Below are 11,809 nucleotides of genomic sequence, written 5' to 3' on the forward strand. Positions count from 1 at the left end.
TCGCAGTGCCCGAATCACAACGGATCGGGACTTTCGAGAGCGTCGTGAGGTCGTGGAGTCGCCATTCAATTCTCCATTCAGCTCCACAGTCTCATTCTCAGACGACGTGGATTCCGCGGATGTGTGGGAACCCATGAGAGAGGATCTTCCTGTCCTTGACAGTGGTAAGAAGAACTATTCATTCATACTATTCTTTCATCTGCTTTATATATTGTTCATCGCTCAAACCCAACACGAACGGTGCGCGTAAAAGGCCCGCTGCGCAACTCGCAGCCTAGCCTCCAGATAAAATGACTGTGTATGGCCATAAAACATATAAAATGTATACAAATCCTTTTGTCAAAGGCCCGCTGCGCAATTTGCAGCCTAGCCTCCAGATAAAATGACTGTGTGTATGGCCTTATAACAAAATGTATACAAATCATTTGAAAATGGCAGATCTACAAGCTCACAACGCGTTGCTATAAAAATCTTTTGAAAATGGCAGATCTACAAGCTCACAATGCATCGCTTGCGACGTTGTGAGCTTGTAGATATGCTATCTTTTATATTACACCTCAAAGTTGGAGCACGTGTGCAATCTGCTTTATTTGTGTTCATCGCCAGCTCAAATTCGTGTTATGGATGTGCATGTCGTACTGTATAAAATGTATACAAATCCTTCGAAAATATAGTACATTGGATGTCTTATGCTAAAGCAAGAACTATAACATAAGACATCCAACATATATATACAGTCAGCATGCCAATATATATATATATATATGGTGGTAATGATGACATCTACTGGTTATTATAAATCATAGCAGGGAAAATCATGTCATTGAAATATATTCAGCACGGGTGAAGGAGGCCAGGTGCAAACAGCCCCCCTCCCTGCTGTCTTAGATCAAAGCCCTGAACTGAAAACAAAGGTCATGTCATGTAAACAGCAATGTGTACATCTTCATATCATGTCATTGAAATACTATTCAGCACGAGTGAAGGAGGCCAGGTGCAAACAGGCCCCCTCCCTGCATGTGCTTGAACTGTCTTAGATCAAAGCCCTGAACTGAAAACAAAGGTCATGTCATGTAAACCACAATGTTTACATCTTCATGAGGTTCTGTCAACAAGCATGTTCACTTACCTTTGATGTCATTTCACATCAAAGGGTGGTAAAACTTATTGGTAACCTATGTAGGCTACTGTATCTTTTGATGTGTGGCTTATTGTAAGTAGGTCTGGATAAAGAGGAGCATTGAATTGATTTTGTGTAAATCAGACATTTACCAAACTTCCAAAATCTCACTGTTTTCAGACAACGAGGAGTTGCCTGGTGCCAGTGGGGCTGGGGGCGCTACAGGTGGCTGTGCTGATGTGGGCAGCAGTAGTAGTGACGGTAAGAATCATTTTACCTTACCTTACATCATAAAATCATGGACCAGCCTGAAGACATGCTGGGAGTGTAAATAATTATATATATATTTCCTAAACAATTTTCTATTTTACTACTGTCATTTTAGAGGGGGAGGAGGAGTTGGAGAAGGAGGAGTCTACCTTACCACCGGTTGGCAGATCCAAGAGAGGAGGTAAGAAAAAAGTTCTTGTGCTGAATACTGTGACAGACAATAGTATCTTTTTATATATATTTATTGTGAAAGCAAGCTAAAAGGATGCTCTCTGGAGCAGAAATCTCTGTAGCCTTTTATTTTTCTCCTCCAATGGTATCAGATATGTGAACCATAGTTGTTATCAAACTAATTATCCATCACTTACAGTACCACACAAATGAAAAAAATATGTATTTTATCACTCCTCCGGGTGCAAGGCCACATTGAATGTAGGCCACAAGGAACCGTACATGCTAGCAACTGTGTATATGATCTTATAGTTTACTGAGACACTACACTGTCTCTGTATTCTATGATCCTATAGTTTACTGAGATACTACACTGTCTCTATGTATTCTATGATCCTATAGTTTACTGAGACACTACACTGTCTCTGTATTATATGATCTTATAGTTTACTGAGACACTACACTGTATCTCTGTATTCTATATGATCCTATAGTTTACTGAGACACTACACTGTCTCTCTGTATTATATGATCTTATAGTTTACTGAGACACTACACTGTCTCTGTATTATATGATCTTATAGTTTACTGAGACACTACACTGTCTCTGTATTCTATGATCCTATAGTTTACTGAGATACTACACTGTCTATGTATTCTATGATCCTATAGTTTACTGAGACACTACACTGTCTCTGTATTCTATGATCCTATAGTTTACTGAGATACTACACTGTCTCTATGTATTCTATGATCCTATAGTTTACTGAGACACTACACTGTCTCTGTATTATATGATCTTATAGTTTACTGAGACACTACACTGTCTCTGTATTCTATGATCCTATAGTTTACTGAGATACTACACTGTCTCTATGTGTTCTATGATCCTATAGTTTACTGAGACACTACACTGTCTCTGTATTATATGATCTTATACTTTACTGAGACACTACACTGTATCTCTGTATTCTATATGATCCTATAGTTTACTGAGACACTACACTGTCTCTCTGTATTATATGATCTTACCACTTCACATACATTTTCTAAGTATGCATAGGGCTTCACATTATAAACTATATATACAGTCTACACAATAGTCATTATAAATCATAGCAGGGTCTACAAAGGTATAGGTAAAACAACTATACAACACCATTTAGTTAGAAAAGGGATACCAGTATACATATAAAAAACAATACCATTCGATGTTCAAGGTTGTACTTTATAGTAATTATGTATTCTATAATTTACAGGTCGGCAACAGAGCAGAGGTGGAGCTTGTGGCAGGCCGGGTGGTAAACGAGGTGCAGGACGAGGTGCAGGACGTGGTAAAGGACGTGGGGGACCCAGTCCAGCTGCAGATGAGTGGAAAACTGGGGACTGGTATCCAAGACACATCCCCTTCACTGCAGACCCTGGACCTTGTGGTGCTGCTGCGGCTCTCCAGTCTGAGAACGCAGTGGACTTCCTGCAGCTCTTCATGTCTGACGAGCTCCTCGAACAGATTGTCCTTCAGACAAATTTGTATGCTGACCAGTGCATAGCAGCCGTCACGGAAATGCAGACTCATGCTCGAGCTCGTGATTGGCTCCCTGTTGACGTCCCAGAACTGAAGATCTTCTTAGGGCTCCATTTTCTGACTGGCATCATTCGAAAGCCAGAGCTTTCGATGTACTGGTCGACTGAAGACATCTTCTCTACCCCCTTCTTCAACAAAACAATGAGTCGCAACAGGTTTCAAATTCTCCAGCGTTTCCTTCATTTCACTGACAATGCTACACCTGTACCTGGCAAGGACAGGATGTTCAAAATCCGCCCAGTTTTAGATCACATTGTCTACAAATTTCGTGAAATGTACCAACCAAACAAAAACATTTGTATAGATGAAGGTACATTGCTGTTTAGGGGTAGGCTTAGTTTCAAGGTGTACAATCCCATGAAACCTGTGAAATATGGCATAAAATCCTACATCCTGTGCGACTCTGAGACAGGATATTGTTTCAACATGAGGCCATACTGCGGTCGTGGAGAAGAACAGATTCCCCTGGTTGACACAGTGGTCGGCCTTCTGGATGGTTTAGCCGGTAATGGCCACAGATTATACATGGACAATTTCTAACTCGGTAGGCATGTGTGACATACTGCTAAACCTCCAGACCCATGTCTGCGGCACACTGCGGCGGAACCGAGGCGAACCACCACTCATTCGAGAGCTCACTACTGCTGACCTGAAAGCTGGAGAGATCATTACAAGGCACAACAACAAGGTGATGGTCTTGGGGTGGCGGGACAAGAACATTGTGAGAATGATCTCCACTTTCCATGAGAACGAGACCGAGAACGTCACAGTATGGCAGAAAGGCCAGAAGGGTGAGCAGAGTCAGAGAGTGGATAAATTGAAGCCCTCTTGTGTTGTCGCATACAACAAGTCCATGAACGGGGTGGATAGATTGGACCAGAGCATTACGTACTACCCGTTTGTCCGAAAGTCCAACAAATGGACAAACAAATTTGTAACCTATCTGTTTGAAATTTGTATGCACAATGCATTTATCATTTACAGGAACAAGCATCCACAGGGCGAATGCAAATGTCTTCTAGACTTCATGAAATGTGTGATAAAGTCCTGGACCAGCCCACCCCAGCCCGCCCAGAGAGCTGCTGGGGGTGAGCTAGAAGGGAGAAATGCCCCTCCACCTGTAGTGGCGCCTAGGCCAGAAAGGGCACCCTTCCGCGACCCTCAGTCTAGGCTGGAGCCCGACTTGAAAGGCCATGTACTGGCAAAGTTTCCTCCCACCACCGGATGTAAGGGACCACGCAGGCGATGCAGGGTTTGCTCTATACCACCCATCCGGTGCGAGACGAGGTGGTACTGTAAACAATGCAATGTGGCCTTGCACCCGGAGGAGTGTTATAGTAAGTACCACTCAGAGCCACAGTACATGCCAACTGATACAAAATCAAAGCGATTCAAAGCGTTGTGAGCTTGTAGATCGGCTAAGTGAATATGTATGTCAGAATCAGAATCAGTTTTATTGTCACATCACAGGTTTACAAGGTAAAAAAGTGGGTGAAATTCTTTTGTGTCCTTTACCACGTCCTGCACCTCTGCCTGCCATGTATATATCTAAAGTTTTCAAATAATTTGTGCACCTCTGCCTGCCATGTATATATCTAAAGTTTTCAAATAATTTGTGGAGTAAAAGTACAATGTTTGTCTCTGAGATGTAGTGGAGTATTGAAAACTGTGGTAAAGTTTTACATTTCTGTACAATAACAATAACCTGTCCTGTACACAAGTTACAATAAAGTACAACCTTGAACATCGAATGGTATTGTTTTTTATATGTATACTGGTATCCCTTTTCTAACTAAATGGTGTTGTATAGTTGTTTTACCTATACCTTTGTAGACCCTGCTATGATTTATAATGACTATTGTGTAGACTGTATATATAGTTTATAATGTGAAGCCCTATGCATACTTAGAAAATGTATGTGAAGTGGTATAGGATCATAGAATACAGAGAAAGTGTAGTGTCTCAGTAAACTATAAGATCATATAATACAGAGACAGTGTAGTGTCTCAGTAAACTATAGGATCATAGAATACATAAGACAGTGTAGTGTCTCAGTAAACTATAAGATCATATAATACAGAGACAGTGTAGTGTCTCAGTAAACTATAGGATCATAGAATACAGAGACAGTGTAGTGTCTCAGTAAACTATAAGATCATATAATACAGAGACAGTGTAGTGTCTCAGTAAACTATAGGATCATAGAATACATAGAGACAGTGTAGTGTCTCAGTAAACTATAGGATCATAGAATACAGAGACAGTGTAGTGTCTCAGTAAACTATAAGATCATATAATACAGAGACAGTGTAGTGTCTCAGTAAACTATAGGATCATAGAATACAGAGAGACAGTGTAGTGTCTCAGTAAACTATAGGATCATAGAATACAGAGACAGTGTAGTGTCTCAGTAAACTATAAGATCATATAATACAGAGACAGTGTAGTGTCTCAGTAAACTATAGGATCATAGAATACAGAGAGACAGTGTAGTGTCTCAGTAAAAGTGCAATGTTTGTCTCTGAGATGTAGTGGAGTATAGACCCTGCTATGATTTATAATGACCACTAGATGTCATCATTGCCAATTACTATTGTAGGCTGTATATAGTTTATATTCTGTTTCATGCCATTGATGTAGTGTGTGTGTGTGTGTGTGTGTGTGTGTGTGTGTGTGTGTGTGTGTGTGTGTGTGTGTGTGTGTGTGTGTGTGTGTGTGTGTGTGTGTGTGTGTGTGTGTGTGTGTGTGTGTATATATATATATATAGTATTTGTGACACAAACAGATATGCAATAGATTTAGTGCACTGAAAGATGCACTGGGCTGACACTTCACAACTGATCTTTGAATGTAAAACTCTGTAAAAAAAAAAAGTACCTTTTTTTTTCATTTTTTTTGTAATTAGTTTGATAACAACTAAGGTTCACATATCTGATACCACGGAGGAGAAAAATAAAAGGCTACAGAGAGATTTCTGCTCCAGAGAGCATATTTCACTAAAAGCTTGTTATCTCTGGTTTGCACTTGAAAAGGGCTGATTTTGCTGAAACCAAGCTCTACTCAACTGCTGATAAGTAAGGAACCGTACATGCTAGCAACTCACTTTTTTCCCCGGGTAAAGTAGACAGCCACACCTCTCTTTTGAGATATTTTGTGTAATTTTTGTCAAAACACAACATGTTCTGTGAACCTTCAAAGATGGGGGAAAATGCTCAGAATCTCTGGCACTGGGCTGACACTTTACTGAAAAACTCTGGCAGTCAAAGAGTTAATTAAGATAAGATTTTTTGTTAAAAAATATTACCATTAAAACATTTTTTTTTTCAATAACTGATCTCAATATGGACCCATAATTTGCCATAATCATGCAGCTCTATAACAGTGACAACCATGACAGCAATGGTACAAATAAAATAAAAAAATTGACTACAGTAGTATTCTTTTACAAATTCTTCTTCTTTTTGTAATGACTTAAGGCCTTTCGTTGTATGGTTAGGGCATCAATATTATACCCATGATATTAGACTGGATATCGTCTGTGATTGTGGATATTGTACTATTATGATATGGCAAAAGTGTTCTTTTCCTGGTTTAATCTTATTGGTACTCTATATTGGCAAATAGACAAAATTAAGTACTTGTACTCGGCCTGAACAAATTCTAGTTAGTTGTTTAGTTCTTAGATAGAAAATTGGTATCGGTAAAACCGGTATCGGCAGGTCAGACTTTTAAAAAAACGGTAATCGGTATCGGCCAAGGATTTTTCAATCGGTGCATCTCTAATTATAACTCCTTGAGAAAAAGCTTCATATCTCCATTTCTTTTTAACGTGGTGGTAACGAGCCGTTTTCGATGGGCGATCACTCTGCAATGGCGGATCGCGTTAGAAATATTATTGTTCCAGGCGATAGTCGGGACCCTCCACCATCGTACACGCACCCTTTGTTTACATCCACGTCCTCGTCATGGCTTCTACAGCACTAAACAGCGCAGCGTAAACGGTAAGAATGCCAGCACTAGATGTACCCTGTTTTAAAAAACCTCTTGAACCGTAGGTCGTAGAATAAAAAAAAATGTTTCCCTAGATTCCTTGAGTCATGACGCAACTCCCCATATAGGCCCATTTGCGTCAGGATAGATTTTCCGCCATTTTGAATTTTCTTCAAAACACACTTTTAGCTCCTCCCACATATTTTGTCCAAATTTCACAAAAATCTGTACACATGATCTCTGGACCCATTTGATAAACATCTCCAAGCGGAATTTTGATAGTCATTACCGTTCGTCCGTAAATGGCTTCCAAAGTTAGCGGAAGGGGCCTGTTTTACAAAAAAGGCCAAAACTCACGAACGAAACGTCCGGTCAATCCCAAATTTGAATCACATGTCAAAGGTGGTTTACTCAACGAATCCCCAAAAGCATTTCCACTTTGATCCATAGGGGGCGCCACAAATGTGCAAAATGTAACCGTTTGATGCAAAAAAATATTTTGGGGGGATCAATCCTCTCAAAATGAAACGCAAGTGATCTCAGAAGTTACGTGACAATGTAATTGGAGCAGCCTCCGATGGTATTCCTCCCAGCGTATTCCTCGAGTCCCGGTGGCCGCGACCCGCGACCGGCGTCGGCGCAACCTCACTTTGTAATTTTCCCTGAATTGCAATTAATTCTAGTTAATATTATTATTTGGATAAAGTAGTACGTAAGTAGTAACGATTCATAATACCCATCATAATCATTTAATGTTTTCATCATGATCTCACAATGTCAGTGTGGGACTGGGTTCATTCCCGACAGCCTGCTGCGCGCTGCAGTTATAGATCAGCCTATTCATTGTACGATGGTGTCGTGCATTGAAAATATCAGCGCTACAAGCTCACAGCGCAAGGCACCGCGTAGTGAGCTTGTATGTCTGCTATTTTCGATGCGCAACAACACCGTCATACGGAGCACAAATCAAACTTCACACAGCTGCTGCGTCTCCTCCTAATCAGCGCTGCTACGGGTGTTATGATAAACAGAACCGGGGTCCCGACTCCCGAGGTGATAGAATCTGATCGAAGCCGGATCCAGTTGACGATAATAAAACACAGGGACCCGAAATCGTATGGATCATGGATATTATACAAAGCACAGCACAGTGACTGTCTGTCTGTAATGTCTGTCTGTAATGGATAAAGTGGTGAAAGTTGGTGACACATTAGCCTCGGAAACCCAGGCTTTTTTTTTTGTTACAAAAGAAAAAAAGCCTGGGGGAGCGATGCAGGAACGATGGTCTTGGACCTTGTTATCTCCTAACCAATCAGAGTGCAGAGGGGCGTCGCTCTAAATTTGGTGACGTCAGCGTGCTCCGTGCACAGGCCGAGGAGGGGAGGGGAGGCGGGGACATAGATTGGTGAAGCAATATGAAGCCACGCACAAATCCAGGCGGCTGTGTTTGGGTCCGCCCTTCAAGACCATTGATTGAGCTCGTAGCCTCAGGCTAGTGACACATTGATTCCAGGAAACTTAAGGCAAGTAATCAACATTCCTTGCGCCATCATGATATAACATTAACAAAACAAAACAAAAGCTTTAGGTTTGGCATATTAAGGTTGAATGAGATGTAACTGATCCATAGCGTTATAAGGAGTTCTCCTTCCTAAAAATATTTTATTTTCTGGCCAAAAAGTGTATTTTAGACGTGAGGTGGAGGGCTCAAAGTGTTGCCACTAAGTAGAGTAGGCTTTCGACTCCATGAAACAGTCTTTGTTTTGGTGAGTAGCAAAAGTGTATTTCTTTTTTTGTTTACTAAAGACGAGACGCTGCTCAGCCTGTGGTGCGTGTGCAAAGGCTCGAAAGTCCCATAAGTAGTTCACTCACGGGCCACGGCCACTTTATTCAGTTATTTTTTGGCGCAACACCTCTGCATGATAGAGTAGATAGATATTATTTAGTTAACTATATAAACAGGAACAGATTGCATCTGTGATAAAGTGGAAAGAACTCAGCGCTAACATAATGAGGTGTAATGATCAGTTGGTTGGTGCACATATCTGCAAACACGCATGTGACGTTAATTATAATATGGCCGCTAAATGTATTCTTTGGCCGATAAAATATAATCCTGTCGGCCATGGTGGCCGGCTTCAAAATTGTCTAGCGGAAACCTGTGTGCGTGTGCGTGTTGTGTGCGTGTTGTGTGCGTGTGCGTGTGCGGGCACACGTGTGCAGTGCTGGATCGCACGTGTGCAGTGCTGGCTTGTGTGTGTGCAGTGCTGGCTTGTGTGTGTGCCTCGCAGGTCCGCATGTTTTGTGTGTGTGTGTGTATGCGTGTGTGCGTGTGTGTCTTTAAGTGGTGCATGTGTTGCACCTTGAATTAGTGTAGCTGGTTGCATCTTTGTGTTGCAATCAGCTGCAGCTGTTGAGGCTGTGCTCAGGCCGTGCTCAAACATACAGACCCACACACGGTCAAATGTAGGAGTGGTTGGCACCACTCAAAAATGTCTGTAATGTAATCCCAGTTTAAGGGATGAGATCAAATGAAGAGGTATGGAAGATGAGTAAATAAAGTGATGAAAATGCATTATGATACAGTTATAAAAACATTTTGTTGAATCCATCTCATTGTAACTGAGATATTTGCCAGATTTAGCTATCACGTCTGTGAACTTGCCGTCCTACACAGGCTGTGCTTCCGCAAGGCCGTGGCTTTGTAAGGAAAATACAAGCGCTCCGCTTCCCTCGTTCAGCTACAGATACGCCGGATCACGGTTGACTTTTTAAATCATGCAAGAAAAATATGTAAACTTCACTTCAAACATTCTCTCATTCTTTCTCTCATTTGATCCTTTTTTCCTAGTCTTCCTACGCCCCCCTGTGTGTAAAGAGGAGCAACAGCAGGAGAGAAGCCCCAGTCTGGTCCAGGAGGAAACACAATCTCTACAGATTGAAGAGGAACAGGAGGAGCTACTTCTGAGACCAGAGGAGGCGGATGTGTCAACACAGACATTACTAGCAGTGAAAAGTGAAGATGCTGATGAAAACGGAGAGACAGAGCCTGTAGCCAACGCCTCAACTGAACACATGAAAACACAAGCTTATGTAAAGTACTGGGTAGCATCACAGCCAACTAGTGATGACCAGCTCCTCTCTTCAGGCTGTTCTGAAAAGCCCTTTGCTTGTACAGTCTGTGGTAAAGGCTTTGCTAAAATGGGTACTCTACAAATACACATGAGGACTCATACAGGGGAAAAGCCCTTTGCTTGTATAGTTTGTGGTAAAGGCTTTGCTGACATGAGTAATGTAAAAAAACACATGATGACTCATACAGGGGAAAAGCCCTTTGCTTGTGCAGTCTGTGGTAAAGGCTGCGTTCACATGGGTGACCTGAAAACGCACATGAGGACTCATACAGGTGAAAAGCCCTTTGCTTGTACAGTTTGTGGTAAAGGCTTTGCTGTAATGGGTACACTCAAAACACACTTGAGGACTCATACCGGTGAAAAGCCCTTTTCTTGTACAGTTTGTGGTAAAGGCTTTGCAATAAAGGGTACACTAAAAACACACCTGAGGACTCATACAGGGGAAAAGCCCTTTACTTGTACAGTTTGCGGTAAAGGCTTTGTTAAAACAAGTAAACTAAAAAGACACATGAACACTCACGTGGGGGAAACACTTAAATCTTGTACAGTTTGTGGTCAAGGCTTTGGTCGAATGAGTCATCTAAAAAAACACATGAGGACTCATGCAGGGCAAAAAAGCCCCCTTGATTGAAGTTAGTGTCAAATGCTTTGGTCAAAAGGCACATGTGAAGATAATAAGGAAACATGCAGGGGAGAAACTGTTACATGAACAGTACTGTTCATGTAACAGCTTCAGTGCCTGTCCACATTTTTTAAATAAAAAAAAACATTAATTATTATACTCACATAGCAGGTGCCAGAGAGACATCACTTGTTTTGCTTACTTGTTTCGAGAAGTAGTTTTTGTAAAGTCAAAGATCTCATTTCATACTTGTGTAATGTGTTCATTTTTTTTTGTTTGATTTAATAAATATTTCAATATACAAGTGTGCTATATCATTACACACATGTTATTAAAATAATGTGTGGATGTACTTACCCCATAACTACTCTGAAATACAACAACAACCACTGATTCATGTACTGTTCTTTTCTCTCTTTTTTTTCCTCCCCCAATGAGAGAAAGGGAGACAATAAAGCAATAAGCCACTAGAGGTCGCAGTTTACCCTGTATTTTATCATGGCTGAGGGGCGTAGGTAGACACGAGGCGCAGCCTCTCCTCCATCTCATTGTAATTAAGATATTTGATAGAAATTCATATATTTTTAAAGCCAGATTCAGCCACTACGTCTGTGAACTTCACGTGTAAACTGCTAGCCTAGCTGCTTAGCATAGCAACAGAGACTCCAGCAAAGATGGTTTGCGAGGGATAGCGAGCGCTTGTTTTCCTTACAAGCCCTGCCCGAAGCCCCTCAGTCACTTGCCGTCCTACACGGGCTGTACTTCCGCAAGGCCGGGGTTTGTAAGGAAAACAAGCGCTCCGCTTCTCTCGTTCAGCTACATATACGCTGGATCACTGTAGAAACAAATAACACACCTGTGACTGATATAAGGTGATCTAAGGAGAATAGTATAGTGTGTTTTATCATGTCTTACTA

At 41.4% G+C, this 11,809-nt stretch overlaps 1 protein-coding gene across 1 annotated transcript in view; it reads left to right on the forward strand.

Annotated features, from left to right (window-relative positions):
- The window catches only part of LOC308094149 (uncharacterized protein), a 34,675-nt gene extending 23,541 nt beyond the window's left edge, over positions 1–11,134 (forward strand). The window contains exon 3 of the mRNA XM_080440633.1: positions 9,988–11,134. Within this exon, the coding sequence (XP_080296759.1) occupies positions 9,988–10,901 (914 nt within the window). The 3' untranslated portion in view covers positions 10,902–11,134. The remainder of the gene's footprint in view (positions 1–9,987) is intronic.
- Positions 11,135–11,809: the final 675 nt, after the last annotated feature.

Source organism: Gymnoscopelus braueri (assembly GCF_963280865.1).
Source record: "Gymnoscopelus braueri genome assembly, chromosome: 10".
NCBI classification, from domain to species: domain Eukaryota; kingdom Metazoa; phylum Chordata; class Actinopteri; order Myctophiformes; family Myctophidae; genus Gymnoscopelus; species Gymnoscopelus braueri.